This window comes from Strix aluco, chromosome 16 (genome assembly GCF_031877795.1).
Source record: "Strix aluco isolate bStrAlu1 chromosome 16, bStrAlu1.hap1, whole genome shotgun sequence".
In the NCBI taxonomy this organism is placed as follows: Eukaryota; Metazoa; Chordata; class Aves; order Strigiformes; family Strigidae; genus Strix; species Strix aluco.
In genome coordinates, this window is record NC_133946.1 from 21,179,905 (window position 1) to 21,200,895 (window position 20,991).

The window sequence follows — 20,991 nt, forward strand, 5'->3', positions numbered from 1 at the left end:
ACAGAGCTCATTAATTTTACCACTCGAATGACTCGGGGTGAAAAAAGCCCAACAACCACACATTACACCCCGTGAAAGTTCTGTACATTTACCAGTATTTATATAGTGCCTCACTCCCGAGCACAGCCACACCAGAAAATAACAGCAATAACAACTTCAGAACAGCAAGGAATGAGTATTTCTCACTGGTTATTTCACCCACACACCATCGCTCAGCGTATTGCCTTTTCCTAGACTCTGGACTGCAAAAAAATAATTCTTGAAAGATCCTAAAATGCCTCACAAATGGCATTTGACACAGAAGTAGTTACAGCCCCGAGGTGAACGGCAGCGGTGCTGATAACGATCAACATCCCGCCAGGACTCCCTGCAGGCTGGGATGAACCTGCTGCACCCAAGGGAGACACAAACCCTGTTGGGAAGAACCTCTGGCACCGATCAGACTGGGGGATGTGCACAGCCTCGGGGAGGAGGGGCCTTGGGACAGTCTCGTTTGTAGGAGCGGAGCCATGAGCAGGAGGTTGGGGAAGGACAGGGGCTCCCCCAGCTCCGACTGCGAGGAAGGCACAGGACAGGCAGAACGGCCCCGCCACGCCGAAAGGCGAGCTGGCCGGGAAACCGAGGGGAACGGGGAAAAAAGCCAGTGATTAATAACGAGGGATTGGTAGAGACTGCGACGGGTTAAACGCTTGTTTAGCTGGAATCCCATTTCTGTTGGAAAATGGCATTATCGCCTCCAGATCGAAAATTCAGAGTGAATCCCATCAGGAGGAGGATGGGTCAGAGCTGCCTGGGCTGAGGCGCTCACGGGAGGAAACTCTGCCCTAAGCTCTGGCAGGAGAAGCAGCCCAGGCAGTTTTTCCCTTGGGCTCTGTCTGCCATCAGCGATGGGATTCAACCATAAAATGGCTCCTTCCCCCACACCAATATCTCACCCCGTGCCGCAGTAGGGATGGGAAGCTGCTCCCAGTGCCCAGCCAAGGCCATCTGGCAGCAGAGCAGTTTAGGCCTTTCCCAGCAATCCCAGTCTCATTCCAGAATCCATTTGGAGCAGTTTGTAATTAAAGGTACCTGCTGGAGATACCTCCCGGGCTCAGGGATTTACAGGGAGAGAGGCAAAATGTAATTAAAGCAGCCAGATGAGGCTGGGTCGCTCCTCCACCAGGACAGTGCTGACGGACGTTGCCTTTCCAGCCCCAAACCGCTGCTCCCCCCATTTCAGCTTCCCCCGGGAATTCAGCACCAAGAGCCACCGGACAGCCCGAGGGGGGGGGTGAAGCCGCTTTTCTGTTTTTTTCCCTTTTCCCCCGCAAAGCTGCCGCCGTTCCAGGGTCCCGCTGTACTCACCCAGAGCGGCTGCTCCCTCGCAGGGGCCGGGCGAGGCTCCCTCCTCCCGGGGGTCCCCACGGCGGGGCTGGAGGCGGCGGGGGCTGGGGGGGGGCAGGACGGAGCGGCGCTTCGCTCCCTCGGAGGGCGCCGGGCGCGGGGGGGTCAGTTTCGCCGCTTGCCCCTCCCGGGGTTGGGGCTGTGGGGGCGGCAGGGGGGGGGCGGTTCTCGGCGCGGAGTCGGGACGCAGCTTCTGCCCGGCAAAGGCGGCCGGTTCGCCGTCGCCGGCACCGAGAGAGCCGCTCCGCTCCCCCCGCCCGCCCCGGGGCACGCCACGCCCGCCCCGCCGGGGCCCTCCCGGCCCCGCCGCTCCCCCGGCCCCGCCGCCGCTGCCGGCCGAGCGCCCCCCCCCCCCGCCAGCACCGGCCCCGGCCCCCGCGGGAACCTCCGCAGCTGCTGCCACCGCCTCCGCCGCTGGGATCGGGCTGAGGGGAGGGGCGGGAAAGGAGCCCATTGGCAGCTGGAGGGGAGGGGGCGGGAACAGCAGCCTCATTGGCAGCTGGAGGGGAGGGGGCGGGGCCAGCATCCCCATTGGCAGCTGGAGGCGAGGAGGTCTCTGCCGAAAGCACCTGAGAAGGGTCTGGTAGGGAATGGGGCCCACGCTCACAAAAAGCTGTTGGATTCATGAGCTCATCTCAAGTGCATCTATACCAATGCACCAGTATGAGCAACAACCAGGGGGAGCTTGAGGCCATGATGCAGCACGAGAACTATGACATAGCAGCTATAACAGACACGTGGTGGGATGCCTCACACGACTGCAGTGCTGCCATCGATGGCTGCAAGCTCTTCAGGAGGGACAGACAGGGAAGGAGAGGCGGTGGAGTGGCCCTGTATGTAAGAGAATGCTGTGACAGCTCAGAAATCAAGTACAGTGATAACGGGGTTGAGAGTGTTTGGATTAGGTTAAGGGCCAATAAAGCAGATCTTGCTGTGGCAGTCTGCTCTAGACCCCCCAACCAAATCAGTGAGGGGGATGAAGCTTTCTATAAACATCTGGGAGAAATCTTGCGGTCACTTGCCATTGTTCTTGTGGGGGACTTTAACCTCCCGGGTATCTGCTGGGATCACAGCACAGCAGAGGGAACAATCCAGGATAACTTCCTCACACAGCTGGTGAGTGAGCCGACCAGGGGAGGTGCCCTCCTGGACCTGCTGCTTGTGAACAGGGAAGAGCTTGTGGGGGAGGTAAAGGTCGGAGGCCGTCTGGGGTGCAGTGATCATGAGATGATTGAGTTTTCGATCCTTGGAGAAACAAAGAGAGGGGTTAGTAAAACTGCCACCTTAGACTTCCAGAGGGCAGACTTTGACCTGTTCAAAATCCCTTGACAAAATCCCTTGGGAGGCTGCCCTGAAGGATATGGGAGTCCAGGAAGGCTGGATGTACTTCAAGATCGAAGTCTTAAAGGCACAGGAGCGGGCTGTTCCCGTGTGCCAGAAAACAAGCAGGTGGGGAAGGAGACCAGCCTGGCTAAACAGGGACCTTTGGCTGGATCTCAAGAACAAAAGGAGAATCTATGACCTGTGGAAGAGGGGCCAGGTCTCTCTTGAAGACTATAAAGATGTAGTGAAGTTATGCAGGGAGAGCATTAGGAGAGCCAGAGCACAGCTAGAGCTCAACTTGGCCACAGCTCTTAAAGATAATAAAAAATGTTTCTATAAATTCATTAACAGCAAAAGGAGGATTAGGGAAAATCTCCCTCCTTTACCAGATGCAGAGGGAAACATGGTAACTAAGGATGAGGAAAAGGCTGAGGCGCTCAACACCTACTTTGCCTCCGACTTTAGCAGTGGAACTGGTTGTTCCCTGGACACCCAGACTCATGAGCTGGGAGATGGGGAGGGGAAGCAGACTGAGGTCAGCACAGTTGAAGAGGAGGTGGTCAGAGACCTGCTACACCACTTGGATGCACACAAGTCTGTGGGACCGCATGGGTTACACGCAAGGGTGCTGAGGGAGTTGGCAGATGTGCCCGCCAAGCCGCTGTCCATGATTTACCTGAAGTCATGGCTGACTGGGGAGGTCCCATTGGACTGGAGGGTGGCAAATGTGACACCCATCTACAAGAGAGGCAGAGAGGAGGATCCAGGAAACTATAGAGCTGTCAGTCTGACCTCGGTGCCAGGGAAGGTCATGGAGCAGGTCAGATATGTAAAGATATGTAAGATATGTAAACTCACTAGTGAAAGACAAAATATAATCAGTAGTGAGGAGAGAATGTATCCAACTTCCCTCGTTCAGCTTGTTCAAGGCTGAGAACCCAAGTATTTGGCCTTGTTAGAAACTCCCTTGGTTCTCCCCTGAGCCCTGGCCAGGCTCTGGGTGGAATCCAACAGGAGGATGAAACCAGATGTTTCCGCTCAAAACAAAGGTGCCAGCTATTCTGGGTGGTTGATTTTTGGTCCCTAAGGCTGGACCCGCTCACAGCGACTTTGGGTCCCTCACCTACGGGTGGACGCCCCGCGTAGGATTTCCCGCTCGCCGGGACAGGCTCAACAAATCCTCGCTGTAACCGGGGCTGCCCAGCGCCTGCGGGGCTGGATGATGATGATGATATATGCAAGTGGTGATGTATTTCTCTTAATCACTATTCTCTCTCTCTCGTGCAGTAATGATTTGATGTATCACTCTGTATTTTCCTGTTTGTTGCTTTAAGTGCACTGTTCTGCTTCTTCTTACTGCATGTTTTCTGTATTACGCTGTTACATTATTTGGTTATCCCCAGTAAAATACGCCTACTCTTTCCGCTCTGGTGTCCGAGTTTAATCGGTATCCTTAATCAGCAGAACAGTGTCACTGGTGGGGGACAGGGACACCACGATGTACTTCTAGATGCTGCCAGTGACAGTGGCACTGGGGACCGTGGGTGCCGCTGACACCAGTTTGACCACAGGCTGGACACTGGGGACAGTGGTGGTGCCAGGGGAGGTGGCCTGTGGGCACTGGGCTGGGGCTGAAGGTTGTCACCTGTGGGGCAGGGGGACAGCGTGGGGCATGGGGACAGTGTGGGGCATGGGGACACGGGGGGACACAGGCACCATCAGGGGTGTGGGGACCATGGGGGGACATGGGACAGTGTGGGACAAGGGAATGTGGGGGGACATGGGGACAGTCTGGGGCATGGGACATGGGAGCATGTGGGGTGTGGGGACAGCGTGGGGACTCCAAAAGGCAGTTTATTGCCACAGAAAAGGGCCGTTGCCACCGTGACTCCACCGGGAATTCCACCGGGACGTGGGTGGCACCAACCTCAGAGGGTGTGGCAGGAGGCTGAGGGCGTCCCTGCCTCTATGTGGGGGTGGCGATGTCACCGTGGCCATGGTAACCTGCCAGGGGTGTCCCTGCCCATATATGGGGGTCCCAATGTCACAACGGCCGCTGTGACCACGGAGACAAGCCTATAGAGAGGATCGCTGGGCTCCAGCCGTGCGTCAGTGCGACCTGGGAGGTGAGGAGAGGGCAGGGGAGGGATGGGGCTTGCGGGGGGCTGCCGAGGGAGGAGGGGGGGTCCCACACCTCAGGGCACTGGGGCTGTGCTGAGAGCTGACCCGCGCCCCGCTTCTCCCTCAGAGTCAGCCGAGGAGCATCTGGGAGAGACACCCCGGTGCTGCTGGGACACGGACGCTCCCAACGCTCAGTGTGGACATGTCCATGTCTGAGAGGAGAGAGGAGGAGGCCCCCGACTCGATGGAGCAGGGTGAGAGCAAAGTTTCCCTCCCACAGCACAGCAGAGGGGCTGTCGGGTCGGTCAGCGTGGGGTCGAGCGCGGTGGCAGGGGGAGGCAGTGCCTGCGAAGCCCCTTCCTCACCACGGCCCCCAGCCCTTCCCCTCAGCCCCTCAGGGACAGAGCAGGCCCCTGGGGGACAATCCCTCAGGGACGCTTCCCCCGGCCCCATAGAGGTGCTCATTCCCACCGGCATTTGCTCTCTCCCCTCCAGCGTGCGTGCTGTGCGGCCGGGCAGCGGTGGACCTGGTTCTCTGGGGGCACAAAATCGATCAGGAAGAGCTCTGTGCCCATCTGTTCTGCCTGGTGAGTGCCCCGGGGCTCCTCCAGCTCGCTGACAGGCACTCCCAGCCACGCTCTCCTCATCAGCTCCTCCTCTCTTCTCTTCTCTTCTGCAGTTTTTTGCCAGTGAGCTTTCTTACTGGCAAGACGAGGAATCAGGGGTGCTGGGATTTGACCTTGAGCACGTTCGCCGCACAGTCGTGCGGGCAGCGCAGAAGGTGAGGACCTGACAAGGTCAGGGAGATTTGTGTCAGGAGAGGTTTGGGGGAGCTTAGCGCAGAGCCCAGGAAAGAAATCCCAGCCCCTCCAAGCAGCTCCGGGACAAAAGCCTTGCTCCCAGCAGCTCCACAGAGACCCCAGCCCAGGAGCCTCGTGCACTGGGCAGATCTGTGGGCTGTGGCCCAGCAGCAGCCACATCCTGAGCCCTGCCCGGAGGCGTGGGGCTGGCTGGGGAAGCCCTGAGGCTGTTGCTGAGGGGGGCTGCTCTGCTCTTTCCAGCAATGCTTCGTCTGCGGTGAGAACGGGGCCGCCATCTGCTGCTGCCAGGAGGGCTGCGACCGCAGCTTCCATCTCCCCTGTGCCGCGGAGGGTGAATGCATCACCCAGTACTTTTCTCCATACAGGTACCTCCTCTCCCCTCCTCGCCCCCACCGGCGAAGGACCCAGCGCTTCTCACCTCACCCACCCCTTCCCTCTTCCCCCAGGTCCTTCTGCAGGGAGCACCGCCCAGAGCAGGAGGTGGAGGCAGCTCCAGAGAACAACAACGACTGCCTCATCTGCCTGGAGCCTGTGGAGGACAGAAAGTCCTACCACACCATGGTGTGCCCCACCTGCAAACACGCCTGGTTCCACCGGCGCTGCATCCAGGTAGGAGCCGTTCCCTCACCCCCAGGGCACGGCAGGACCTGGGCAGAACCAGGGCCTCACTCCTGCTCCTTTTGTTTGTGCTGCAGGGCCAGGCTCGGTACGCTGGCATTAGTTCCTTCAGCTGCCCCCTCTGCAGGGACAGGCGTGACTTTATCTTGAACATGCTCACCATGGGCATCCGAATGCCCTTCAGGTTGGTGTCCTGCCCGGCTCACAGGACAGGAGGCTGCAAGCCCTGTGACATGCCAGGGGCTGCCCCTGCAGTCCTGGCCCTCCGCTGTCCCGTCAGCCTGGGCTTCAGCTTCACGGAGGATCTGTAAACAGGGCAGGGGGGAGGAGCAGGGCTGCCCTGCATCGGCCTTATGCCGGGGCAGCAGGGGCTCAGCGATTTCCCTCTCTCCATCAGAAATCCATCACAGGACAACGAGCCTCCAGACGAAGCACTAATCCAGAGGCACAGCCGCTGCGATGCCCACGAGTGCCTTTGTCCTGGAGGCAGGGAGCAGGCAGAGGAACGGGGGTAAGTTGCCAAATCGGCACCCTGGGCTCTGCACGGGATCTCTGTCTCGCCAAGGGCTCAAAGCGGAAGGACTGAGAACAGGAGCTGTGCCGCACAATCCTGTGCTGCGGTCACTTTGTCCTCACAGCCATGAACCCTTTTGCTTCCCCAGGCCCTGGGAACTGCTCCTGTGCAGCTCCTGCGCTGCCGAGGGCACCCACCGGCGCTGCTCCAACTTGGGGACCAGCAGCACCAGCTGGGAGTGCGAGAGCTGTGCTGGCCAGGGCACCGGTAAGAGGCAAAGCACCTTCATGGCCCTGGACTGTGTCCAGAGCCCAGGCAAGGCCTGGTAGCAGGTGCCCAGGCTGGGCTTGGCAGAGCCTCTCTGCCCCAGGAGGGCTGGGAACACCGCTCTGGCCTCTCCACAGTGGCTCTGTACCCGTGACCTTCCTGCTTCCCCTTACAGCCTCCAGTGACAGCTCAGAGCTCGCTGGCTCTGGCACTGGGCCGGCCAATGACTCCCCAGCGCGTGAGGGCAGCAGCAGCTCCAGCTCACCTGGGCCCGACCACAGGCAACGCCATTCCTGGGTGCAACGTCGGGCCCAAACGCCGTACAGCCGGCCCAGGAGGCGCCGGGAGAGGAGCTGCGCACCAGCACCAGGTGCTGAGAGCAGCACCCCCGGCCAGGCAGTGCTGGGGACGTCCCACAGCTCCCCAGTACCAGCGAGTAGCAGCCCCAGCACCGCCAGCCAGCTGCCATCGGGGTCCTCCTGCCCCTCTCCAGCGCCCGAGAGTGGCAGCAGCTCCAGCCGCCGTGGGCCTGTGTGGATGAGGGACCGCTCCCGCGTGGAACGTCGGGCCCAAAACCCTTACAGCCGGCCCGGACGCAGACGCGGGAGCAGCCGTGCGCCGTCCCCTCATGCTGGCCCTGATCCCCCTCCACCGGCGCAATAGAGTGAGCCGTTAATCTCTGCCCTGGGAGACTCCACGCTCATTTGTCAGCTTCCTCCTCCTCTCCCTTTCTCAAGGGGCAGCGTTAGGGGCTGGGCCCAGAGGGTTTTCTTCCCCTGGGGCGTGGCAGCCCCTTGCCCAGCCCTCCCTCCTTGCGGGCTGGCCTTGGCCGGCTGCCAGGCACCATGGCCGTGTGCTTCGGGTCTCGCTGGCCCCGCAACCGGCTCAGTCTCCCCGGGGAAGGTTCACACCAGTGGCAAAGCTACTTTTCTTCACAAGTTCCGCTCAGTGTCACGGCTGGAGCTGTGACATGGAGATTGCTGTAGATGGTCTTGCGACAGTAGCTGAAGGGCATTCCCCATTGCCCAGTTCCAGGTCCTGTTGCCCACCCTGATTGCTGCTGTACCAGACCCATCCAAACACACCATCAGCTCAGGCCACACAGAAGGTCCTAGGAAGGAATGTTGTCCCCGGCCTTCACCAGCCCTTGGCAGCCTGTTCAGCCCAAGAGCAAACCTGGGGCTCTGCGCTTGCTCAGCCCCTTGTCGTGCTTTGAACTCGCCCGGCAGCCAAACCCCACGCAGCCAATCGCTCACCCTCCCCCTGCCCGGGAACTGGGGGACCCATTGGAGGGACAAAGGGAGACTCATGGGTTGAGATAAGAAACAGTTTAGTAATTGTAATAAAACAGTAACAATGATAGAAAGTACAAACGGGTAATGCACCCTGTGATTGCTCACCACCCGCCGCCTGATACCCAGCCCCTTCCCAGCCAGCGATCCCCAAAAACCGAGACCCCGCAATCGCAATCCCAGATGCAGGAGAGAACCTCCTGCCTCCCAGCCGCCCCTCCTTGACATCCTGAGCATGACGTTACAGGATATGGGATATTCCACTGGATAATTTGGTGCTCTGGCTGTGCCCCCTCCCAGCTTCCTGTACACCTGCGCATGGACAGGACGTCGGGAACTGGAGAGACCTCGATCTCTTACATCAATCCCTGTATTATCAGCAATCTTCTCATAGCAAATCCCGCACTGAATCCAAAACACAGCGCTGTTCTAGCTACTAAGAAGAAAAATTAACTCCTCCCAGCTGAAACCAGGACAGGCTCCACCCCTTACGTTCTACCATTTACAAACCATTTACGTTAGGCTCAGGTTTCCAATACATTCTAAGGAATCCCCATCCCATTCCCTGGTCTCAAGTGTATCTCCACAGATCTCATTCCCTTCGTCTATGGGCCATCCCTCCAAAATGTGTAGTGAGATCATTTAGTGAATAACTTCGGCTTCCATCTGTCATGACAGTCTTTTAAGGCAGGAGGGATGAGGCGGAGTTGGCTCCATCAGCGGAGCGGGTGACCTTGAACTCAGCGGGACGATGGCGTGAAGTCTCTGCTACAAGTGGAGCTGGTGCAACTGGCACGGTCCCTGCTCACAGTCTGCAGGCCGAAGATGTCCATCTCCAGGGCGTTGCTGGGCACCAGCTGCTGAAATCAGTCCTGACCCTACCAGAGTTCATCTTTTTTATTAACGTGATGCCATTAGTGTAAGATCTATCCACCGTAGCGATGACATGATGCAATAACAGGCTTATCATACAATCACAGAATCATTCAGGTTGGAAAAGACCCTCGGGATCATCGAGTCCAACCATCAGCCCAACTCTACAAAGTTCTCCCCTACACCACATCCCCCAACAGCTCATCCAAACGACCCTTAAACACACCCAGGGATGGGGACTCCACCCCCTCCAGGAATAGGCAGCCTATTCCACTCTCTGACCACTCTTTCTGTGAAACATTTGTTCCTCATGTCCAGTCTGAACCTCCCCTGTTGCAGTTTAAAGCTGTTCCCTCTTGTTCTGTCACTAATCACCTGTGAGAAGAGACCAGCACCAACCTCTCTACAACGTCCTTTCAGGGAGCTGTAGAGAGTGATGAGGTCTCCCCTCACCTTCTCCTCCTCACACTGAACAGTCCCAGCTCCTTCAATCTCTCCTCACAGGATTTATTCTCCAGGCCCTTCCCCAGCCTCGTTGCCCTCCTCTGCACTCGCTCCAGCACCTCGAGATCTCTCTTGTATTGAGGTGTCCAAAACTGGACACAACACTCCAGGTGTGGCCTTACCAGTGCAGAGCACAGGGGGACTGTGACCTCCCTGCTTCTGCTGGTCACACTATTTCTAATACAAGCCAGGATGCCGTTGGCTTTCTTGGCCACCTGGGCACACTGCTGGCTCACGTTCAGTTGCTTGTCAATGAGAACCCCCAGACCCTTCTCTTCCAGACAGCTCCAGCCACACCTCCCCGAGCCTGTAGCCATGCAGGGGGTTTTTGTGGCCCAAGTGCAGGACCTGGCACTTGGCCTTGTTGAAGCTCATCCCATTAACGTTGGCCACCGATCCAATCTATCCAAGTCTCTCTGTAGAGCCTCCCTGTCCTCATGCAGATCGACACTCCCGATTACCTTGGTGTCATCTGCGAACTTACTGATGATACACTCTGTGTCCTTATCGAGATCATCAATAAAGATGTTGAACAGAAATGGTCCCAACACCGAGCCCTGAGGAACACCACTTGTGACCGGCCGCCAGTTGGATTGAGCTCCACTGACCACCACTCTCTGGGAGCGTCCATCCAGCCAGTGCTTGACCCAGCAGACCGTTCGCTCACCCAGGCCATGGGCAGCCAGTTTTTCTATGAGAATTCTATGGGGAACTGTGTCGAATGCTTTTTGAAAGTCCAGGTAGACAATATCCACAGCTTTTCCCTCGTCTAACAGTCGGGTCATCTTGTCATGGAAGGAGATCAGGTTTGTCAGGCAGGACCTGCCTTTCATAAACCCATGCTGACTAGGCCTGATCCCCTGGCTGTCCATCATATGACTTGTAATGGCACTTGAGATGACCTGCTCCATGACCTTCCCTGGCACTGAGGTCAGACTGACAGCTCTATAGTGTCCTTGATCCTCCTCTCTGCCTCTCTTGTAGATGGGTGTCACATTTGCCACCCTCCAGTCCAATGGGACCTCCCCAGTCAGCCATGACTTCAGGTAAATCATGGAAAGAGGCTTGGCGAGCACATCTGCCAACTCCCTCAGCACAGGGTGTTGGTGTAACCCATGCGGTCCCACAGACTTGTGTGCATCCAAGTGGTGTAGCAGGTCTCTGACCACCTCCTCTTCAACTGTGCTGACCTCAGTCTGCTTCCCCTCCCCATCTCCCAGCTCATGAGGCTGGGTGTCCAGGGAACAGCCAGGCCCACTGCTAAAGACTGAGGCAAAGTAGGCGTTGAGCACCTCAGCCTTTTCCTCATCCTTAGTTACCATGTTTCCCTCTGCATCCAGTAAAGGAGGGAGATTTTCCCTAATCCTCGTTTTGTTGTTAATGAATTTATAAAAACATTTTTTATTATCTTTAACAGCTGTAGCCAGGTTGAGCTCTAGCTGCGCTAAATGCCACAAGTGGTCCTTCCCTCCAACTTCTCCAGGACAAGAAAAGAAAAAACCCTGACGTGCTTTACCGGGTCCACCACAGCTTGGTTGGCATTTGCAGCTTCTGGCATCACTTGGCAGCTCCATTTGCAGTGGGACGGGTCTCCTTGGCTCCTGGCTTCACAGCAAATCGGTCATCTAAAGGCCCAGCAGGTCCAGTACCTCTCCTGCAGGGCACTTGCAAACACCAACATCTGGTTCTGTGATTTGAAGCAAAGCAGAGGAACATTAGAAAAAACAAGAGTTGTAAGTGGGACACAGGGAAGGGACAAACCCTGCCCGTGACATGCATTTCAGCCTCAGCCCACAGGAGCCCCAGGCACAGTCACGGCAGCTACAAGGCACCACAGCTGTGGTGGTTTAGTCCCTGCCGGGGTCTGAGACCACGCAGCTGCTGCCCATCCCCCACAAAGGGAGTGAAATACAAAACCCCGGGGCTGAGATAAGGAGAGGTTTAATACAACAGTGCAACAGCAACACAACAAGCAACAACAATAACAATAACAGTAATAACAATGAACAGAGCAAGATACGTACCGATACAGCAGTAAGGAGAGTGATGGCACAAAACACGCCTTCACCGATTCTCCTGCGCTCCTGCGCTTCGGCGCCAGGAGGTGACGTCAGCATGGTATTGAATAACCCGGCTAGAGCTTCCCCCCCACTGCTGGGGAAACTTATGCCTATCCTAGCTAAACCAGGACAACAGCGTGTTCAGAAGCAGTGCTGGGGAAGGAGCAGCTGGCTTTCTTTATGCCTTGTGAAGCACTGAAGGGACAAGCTGGTCTCCTTGCCACTGCCAGGCCAGCGGGTGCAGCTCCCTGCAGCACACGGGCTGTGCCAAGAGGTGCTGGGGCAGCCTGAAGGCACCAGCTCTGCTGGGGGAGGAAGTTACAATGTGAGCAGGCATCAAGAAAAAAGGCAAAGTGGAATGTGGCTTTACCTGCTCTGGGCAGTTGCCTTCACAGCCTTAATACAACCATGCAACAGCCACAACTGCAGTGAGCCAGCAGTGTGCCCAGGTGGCCAAGAAGGCTTGTATCAGCAATAGCGTGGCCAGCAGGGACAGGGAAGGGATCTGACCCCTGTGCTTGGCACTGGTGAGGCCACACCTGGATGACTGGGTTCAGTTTTGGGCCCCTCACTCCAAAAAGGACATTGAATGACTTGAGCGTGTCCAGAGAAGGGCAACAGAGCTGGTGCAGGGTCTGGAGCACAGGTCTGATGGGGAGCGGCTGAGGGAACTGGGGGGGTTTAGTCTGGAGAAGAGGAGGCTGAGGGGAGACCTCATGGCCCTCTACAACTCCCTGAAAGGAGGGTGCAGAGAGGGGGGAGGAGTCTCTTGAGCCAAGGAACCAGCGCCAGGACAAGAGGGAATGGCCTCAAGCTGCGCCAGGGCAGGGTCAGACTGGCTCTTAGGAAGGATTTCTGTGCAGAAGGGGTTGTTGGGCGTTGGAATGGGCTGCCCAGGGCAGGGGGGGAGTCCCCATCCCTGGAGGGGTTTCAGAGTCGGGTTGACCCAGCGCTGAGGGATCTGGTGGAGTTGGGAACGGTCAGGGTGAGGTTCATGGTTGGACTGGAGGAGCTTCAAGGGCTTTTCCAACCGAGATGATTCTGTGACTCTGTAACCCTTGCACACATCCTGTCTCCCTATGCTTGCCCTCCTTGACTTAACTGTCCCCTTGAGCCCACAGAAAAATGTCGAGGCCTAGAAACACCTGGTATGAAATGAAAGCAAAGGTCAGATATCAAGTGCAACCCCTCCTGGGGATGCACGCCCAACAAGAAACGCTCTCTCATCATGGTCATAATCCAGGTAAGCCTGAAACAGCTGCTCTTGAGGAAAGAAGCAGTACAAGGAGCTCCTCCCCAGCACATCACTCCCAGAGCCCTGCTTGGTCCCTGGGCCGGGCAGGGGCTGCTGCCAGCATGGGCTCCCTGCCTTCCCAAATTCCCCCCTCGACATTCCCACTTGCCCCAGGTCTATGTACAGGTTCATCTGGACACTTCACAGCAACAGCAGCTGTTTTTCCAGTCAAATAAATTCATCTAGAAGAGGAAAGGCAGCTAGCGTCTGCTCCCTGGCACAGCTTGCAGCAGACAGCAATACTGATACATTTCTTCATGTTTTCTAATGCTTTTTCTCTTCCCTTCACTCCTCATAAAGCAGACTGCATGGGTCATCAGGATCAGGCACAGAAACACGGAAAAATTTAGGAGGAAGATACTTTGGATGTCTCTGGTCCAACCCCTCTGCACAAAATGGACAATTTCGCAGTTAAAACAGATTGTGCAGGGATGTGTCCAGCAGTGTGAAACATCTCCCAGGATGGAGATTCCCCACCTCTCTGGATCACGATAAGCCTTTACCTGCCCTTAAAGTCACCAGACGTTTGTCCTCAGCTACAGCACAGGCCCCAAGATATACTGTGTGTTGTGACCCGGCAGCCTTTGTTCTGGAAGTGAACCTCAGCACGTGCCTTCAAAGTATTTGGCTCCTGGAAAAGAAGAGAAAGTCTCCTGGTTTGGGTGGTTTTTGTTTGTAAGCAGCCATCTGCTGAACTATTGTCTGAGACCAAAATGCCAGCTGCTTCACACCGCAGACGAAAGGCAGCGTACAGCAGAAAGGCACTGAGGTCATCTGCCTTCTGCACACGAGTGCCAGAAGATGTGCAACGGACCAACAACCCCATGGGAATAAAACCAGCCTTTTTTAGCAGCCTTTACCTTTGGCCCTGCACATCTAGCAAGATACCTACCTCTTCTTCCTGGTCTCTTGCAATCCACCAGCACCAAGAACTCCCCGGTTACAACATGTCAAACAAGCTGAGCCTTAAGGTGGAAGAACCACCAGGGCTCTGCTGGTAAAAGAATAGTTCAGTGCCACTATTTTAAGGAACTGCTAGCTCTTTAACTAGCAGCAGGAGACACAGTATGGGCTGGGTTATCCAACATCCTCCCACCACAAGCCTTTGCACCTTGCTCTGAAAAAGATGGTTGCATTCAGCACACGGGTTCAACAAAGCTTCACCACCATCCAGACTGGCAGCTCTGTGCTCCTTGGGGTGGGAGGCAGGTGATGGCGGTACGAGGGTCATCCCTGTGGCAACACTGCCCACGGGCAGCGAGCATGGCTAGCACACCCTGAAGCCCCACAGCTACAGTAATTTTTGAAAGGGTACTTCATTCAGCCCTGCTGCTACTACAAGGTGAACAGGTAACACTTGCCCTTAAATACGGGTGATTGCAGCAAATGGGTGCAGACTCCTGTCTGCTCCAAGCAGATGAGGTACTCTGAAGTGCTAACGTCTGCCCTGGGGCCTTGTCAGTAAGAAGCCCTTGGAGACACAGGCTGCCAGACTTGTGCCAGCCAGAAGAGGAGAGGGCAGCATGTCAGTGATTCTGGCTGAACTGGCTCTCGTCACAAAGTTGGGAGGAAGAGATTCATTTTTTTGTGCTAAATCTCTTTGTGCTTCTCTTTCCTGGAAAAACTAAAGGTGATGGTTGGAGCAGTAACACAGACAGGGCACGTCCCAGTCTCAGTCAGGGTCACCTACGTTATAGAAATGGTAAGGTCTGGTCCCCCAACGCCACCCGGAGCTCCCTGCAGTGGTGGGAGGGGGTTAACTGGGAAGCACCGATGCCTGTTCCACTTCCTGGTCTGTCAGCTGAGTACAGACAGAGCAAGTCAGAGATGGACATCCAGACAGACAGTTGCTTGGACAAACCAAAGTGTTTCAGCCAGAAAATACTGAAGAGAGGCCAGAGTCCCAAACAACCTGATAGCAGAGCATGTGGTAAATGGGCTGATGGGAAGGAAAGGAGGAAAAGGGTTCCTGAAGCCCCTAAGGCCCACGGGGCAGGAAAAGTCAGAAAGCAGGCAGCATTCCTGAGAGTCAGGCCAGCTGTAAGTGAGCCCAGCTCATGGGCTCAGAAAAGCAGAGCTGTAACTCGTACTGAGCTCCAAGATCTGCTCAGCTAAGATATGTCAAACAATCAATAAAACAGCAGTTCTGGTGTGGGTTTTTGTCCACTGAATGAATAATCTTTTCTATCGGGATGCAACCAGGAACCCAACTCCAATGTGGCTGGGACAGCCTTTCCTCTGATCAGGAACCTGGAAATCTCAGCTCAGCCACTCACAAGTTTCTCGCTCGCAGGGAGACTGCTTATAACAGCGCAGCAGATTAAACACAACAAGCAGTCACTGCAAAAATCAAGGCAAACCCAGAGCTGCTGCTTGCCAGCAGAGCATTTTAGTTGAGGGAGCAGAGCAAAGGATCCTCCTTTCACTGATCCCTTGAAAGTATGCAACTGCTTTCCATCACTCATCTCCACCCAGACTGAGAAGGCTGAAGGGGTTCAGTTCTTCCTGCAGTCAGGGCCAAATAACGGGCACTTGTCACCTCACATCTGCACTTGGGACTTGTCCACATCTGACTGACACAACCACTGCAATAACACAGCGCAACACCCAAAGTCTGTCCTAACACTCGATAACCACGCCTAGAGGGCACAGCTCATGGAACAGCAGGGCCAACCCTGAAACAGAGATCTGCCCAGGGCATGGGGGAGAACGGGGAGGAAGATGCAGGGCTGGAAGCACTGGGTTCCTGAAGCTAACAGCAGCACGGATGCAATCTAGACAAAAAGCTCTGCCTGCTGCATTCCCATTGCGTAATTAGTGGGAGGTTCAGCTTTCTGTATTTGTAAGGTTGTCCTGTACCTTGCTAGAGGGGTATGTCTCGTGCAGATCTGCAGTAGGGGATGTCCCAGTTCACTCAGCCCTGGCAAATCAAAGCTGTATCCTAAGGACAGAAAGCAGAGCTGAGCTGAGAGATGGGACCAGTGTGAAAGCCACTGCCTGACGTCCAGGACAGAAGAGCAGAGGTCTCCAGTCTCCATCACAAGGGGCCACTCCCAAAGTGCCTCCTACCTTCTGGTCAGTAAAGCCGTAACTTACAGACCGGTGACATCTTTGAGAAAGGGTCCAAAACCTCCACTGCGTACAGCAGACGAGCCCCAGATGTCTTCAGCGCAGGGTTGGCTGGATTGTTCACAGCCAGGGAATCAGCTAAATGCAGTTTAACTCATTTGCCTGCTTAATCCAGAGCACTTTTATATCCTCATAGATTGATCCAAGGTGCCAGGGGTATTTTAACCCTTGAGACCCCAAGATGCTAAACACTGGTCAAGAAAGCAATTTTAAATGTACAAATCTAATTTCCTTCAGTGTTTAACTAACTGTGAATGAACTCCTCATCCATCCTGGCTACCAGCTCTTGCTAGAGGAAAATTTATTTGGCTCCATCTTGCTTAAAATACTGAGCTGAATCAGCAAATCCTGTCCTGGAGGAACAGGTAACCCTGCCCTGAACCTCTGTGCAGCCCCAATTTGTCTCTGCAGATTAAGGGCCAGAAGCAAAACACAAACAGGACAAAGAATAAACTGACGAACTGCTGGATTTGGAAGCCTGGTATCCCCTCCCAAAAGACATGTCCAAGACACCCGGGCTAAAGGATTGTTCCTTCAAGTACAAGAGGAAATACAGTAAACTCCCTTCTTTTCTCTGGGATTTGGTCACCAGAGAGCTGCCCACCAGCCCCTGGACAGAAGAGCACACATTCTAATTAAAGGCAACACATAAAAGCCCACAGCAACAAGGTGGCATCTGGCAAGTGACAAAGATACAGCAGCTTTTGGGAACAATTCTTTGAAGGGAAAGCCAGAGTTGATAGGCATCACTGCTGGAAGGCTCTTACAGAGGAGAGTGTTAAACAGCATCAACTGGCAGGTTTAAGCATTGTCTGGGAAATGTCAAACACTGTCAAGACACCACAGAGCTCTCTGCAGCCAAGCCCCAGCGAGGGACTCCTGTGGGCTCATCTCTGAGAACACAGACTGATGGGCCACCAGCCCTGCCCACAGAAAACACCTTATTAGCAGCTGGTGCAGAGAGTACAGCGCCCTCAAAACAACCAAACCAGCCAGGTCAGCCCACCCACACACCCAGCATCTCCCCGCAGTACCTGCAGCCACATCTGCAGCCCAGCCCTGCTGTCAGGATCCTCTCGGACTGGTCGGGTCAGCGCTCCCAGCCTTCCAAACCCCGGCCTTCTGGGAGCTGCACTCAGCCCAGCCCAGGGAAAAAAGATGAAGACACCCCTTAACTGTTTCTGGAGAGTTCCAGGAATTCTCCCACCTCAGGGAAAAGGAAATGGAACGAAAATTTTTGTTCAGTTTTTCCAAAGCAAAATAAAACCCAACCACTGCAGCAGCGAGACAGCTGTCCCAGGAGTAGAGATCTTCAAAGCCCTGAAATAAATAGTCTTGCCTCTGGCTTCCAGCTGCATGGGATTGCTTTATAGCACCTTACACAAAACCCACAATAAAATACCTCCGACAAGTTATCAAAGAAACAACATTAAGTTTGTCCACGGGATTAGGCATTGGCTTCTAAACCCCCCATTCTTTGGTACGTTCAGCAAATGGCCAGCTCTGATTCAGCCCTCGGTTGGTTTCTGAAAGGGTGACAAAAGCAGCTTCAGCAAGATCAGAGTCAGACCACAAAATCTGCTTCCTTTAGAGATCAGGCCCTGCTGTCTCTGAGCAGCTCAGATCCCCCAACAGCCGCTGGGCCTGCAGGAACTGAACAGCTCGAGTCTGACCAGGGGACGAGGCAAAGCCTGGGGAAGAAGGGCAGCTGTGAAACAGTTTGACAGAGAAGAGGGGAGAGAGAAAATGTAGGGCAATAGAGCTTCCGAAGGAGATTAAAAGAATCAGGGCTTCATGAACCCAATCCATGAACTAGAGGTTTTGTATCTGTACAGATGTTACTGTACTCGGAATGGCAGAACACTAAAATCCATTGCCCAGAGGAACAGAGAAGCTTTGGAGATGAGCACAGAGCACAGCGCTGCCAACTCTTTAACAGCCAGCAGAGCACACCTCCTCCCGGGGGGGGCAGCTCTAACTGCCACACTGCTGCAGGGAGGACAGGGGAGGAGAGTCAGGACAGCTGCAAAAAGTTCATGAGACTTCTCAAAGGGGAAAAAAAGGAAAGAGAAAATAAACAAGATCTTTTTACCAGGCTGTCTGTGACACGAGCCATCAAAACATGAGAGTGGGTGATGGACAGCTGGGGAGAACAGTCAGGATTCGACAAAACAGTTCAGACAGCATGAAATCAGAATGAAAATGAACATTCATAAAAAAAATCTCTTAGTATTTTGCTTTGCCCGAGAGGTACCTCTGTGTCACAAGGTAAATATCCCATTCCGCTGCCCAGAGTCAGATTTATTCCAACAGAGAATTATTCCACTAACCGAGGGCTTTTCTACACAATAATTCCCCACACAGTCAAACTACAGTTTCAGGCACATCCCATTGCCTGCCCAGGATGGAATCCCCAAAGTGCGACTGTTCCCAATTCCATTTTTCCTGTAGGAAACAATGGGATAGAGAGGAATGTGTGCAGGCACTTCAGCAATGCACACAGCCGAACCACAGAGGAACAGCTGGTGTGATGTGGAAGGTGGTGAGACAGAAGCGAGACCTCTGGGGTTGTCAGCTGCCACTTCAACACCTGGTAATGGCACAAGTAGCAGAGGAAATTCTAACTGCTTTTAATATATCAAGAAATACCTGCTACTGGCCTGAGGTTTAGAGTGGAAAATCCCTTTATAACACAAACTTAAACTTCATGGTGTCCTGGTGACCCTGTGTGACCCCTCTTCAAACAGATCACCATTCTGAAACCTCTCAGCTGCTTCTCCTGTGACACTGAACACCTGACAACTCTCTCACTGCCAGTGGTCCTGCTGCCTCTCCTGATCCATCACATTTTCATCACCACCTTCAGATGCCTGCTGCTCAGCAAGGTCAGTGAAGGATGAAGGAAAACAGGACCATGACAACAGTAACCAGAGCAGGGTATTAAAGAACTGACAGCAGAGCTCTGAAACAGAAGGCACAGACAGCAAGGCATTACTGTGCACAAGCTTTCACAGTGCAGACGCAGTATAGACAGGGTAGGAATCTGCTCCCCAGCTCTGGAAAACCCAATCCCCTCAGCAGCAGCACTACTGACACCTGCAAGCTTCCTTCCTTAAGTTCTAAGGACAGAGGAGCATCCCCTGTATCCAGATGCAGCCCCCCTCTGAGTACTGCCATTCTGAGGTGTTGCATTTTTCATATCGATCAGCAATAACTTATAAAACAAGATTTCAGTTAACTGTCCTAAAACGTAAAACAACAACAGGAATTGCCTCAAAAGGTCGATCAGAGACGAGCCAGCTCCACCTGCTGCATGGCCTCCCCTGACCACCACACACAAAGCTCAAGCCCTCCCCAGCCTGTCCCAGCCAGCGCCCCAGAAAGGTGCTGTCAGACCTCTCCGCTCCCCTGACAGCCCCCCGGCCAGCTCCCCGGCACAGGGCACACGCCGGCTGCAGGCCGCCAGCCAGCCTTAGGGACAGGGAGTCACCTCAGGAAAACTCACGTTTTCCCCAAAGACCAGGTTCTGCTTCGAACCCGAGCGACTGCCGCGAGCCCGCAGCACCCTGCCTCTCCGCAGCACCCGAGGGGTGCAAACCCCGACCCGGAGCAGACACCAGCCCTGTCCCACCTGCTTCACACGGCATCCCTGCAGCCACAGGCACCTCCTGAAAGGGGGGAACCTGCAAGAGCAGTTTTTAAATGTGTTTCCACAAAGACCAGGCAGTTACAGAAAACAGATTTCACAAGGACAAAACCAGGGAAAAGGAGGAAGAGGAAGTCAGTCTGCCTGGCTACATGAAATCGGGATGAGAACGAGCAGAGACGCAGGGCACAGCAGAACTGAACAGGAGCTTGAAGGTGACAGGAAGAAAAAACAGGCAAGATGAACTACACAAGTGTTCTGGACAGGAGACTTATTTTGTTTAAATCTTGATTAATTCTTCCTTATCAATTATTCTGATGATTAATTCTATTTCCACACAGGCATTTTGTCAACATTTAAGAAGATGCACAGGAGACCCCAGGAGAAGCCCCAACACTCACCTAGGAACGAGGTGACGATCTGCAGACTGACAGCACATCGGGCGGGACAAGCTTGAAAAGAAACACGGTGGCAACCAGTTACATCACGTTCACAGCAATCCACAGCCACATGCAGTGAAAAGCGACTATTTTATGCAGAGCTGGTGCAGAGCAGAGAGGTGGAGGTGAAGCAGCAGCTGACGGGGGAGGCTGAAGCAGTGCCACCCACGGCAGGAGCTCTGCCGGCTGTTTGCAGGCTCAGAGCAAGTGGTGCTGCCGGATTTCCCAACCAGAAGCACTCCCAGGATCCCAGCACACAGAAACTTGTCCTTTAATTGCTTTTCAATTACTTCTTCATTCTGCTCTGCCTGTAGATGTCAAGAGATACTTTTCTGAAAGCCGAGCAGGTCGTTCCAACTTGAAACAAACAGGATTTGTCTTTTGTCAAAGGTGCAAATTAGAAGCTCAGCTCAGAAACTGAACTTTGTCCAGAAAGCCAGAGGAGCAGCAGGGCTCTGCAAAGGGGCTGGGCTCCAGCACACCCCCCTGCTCACCCCCCCACATCTCTCCCAGCACCTCCGAGCTGGGAAAAACTGTCCCACAGCCAGAAGGCAGGAGCCCGCCTGGGCCAGCTCTCGCCCTCGGGCTTAATGCCGGTTTGTGATCAGCACCTCTTGGCTCTGGTGACTGGCACCCTCTGAAGCACCACTCTGAGGGGTTTCATCAGACTGAACCCACCCAGCCCAAATCACCACAGAGAGCA

General features: G+C 54.8%; 1 protein-coding gene across 1 annotated transcript; it reads left to right on the plus strand.

The window, feature by feature from the left end:
* The first annotated feature begins 2,082 nt into the window (after positions 1–2,082).
* LOC141930682 (E3 ubiquitin-protein ligase PHF7-like) lies at positions 2,083–7,112 on the plus strand. Its single transcript, XM_074841883.1, is given in 9 exon segments — positions 2,083–2,126; positions 4,721–4,817; positions 5,510–5,611; positions 5,892–6,016; positions 6,098–6,265; positions 6,267–6,314; positions 6,316–6,453; positions 6,667–6,780; positions 6,932–7,112. Coding segments are annotated over 9 exon segments (1,017 nt in total).
* Positions 7,113–20,991: the final 13,879 nt, after the last annotated feature.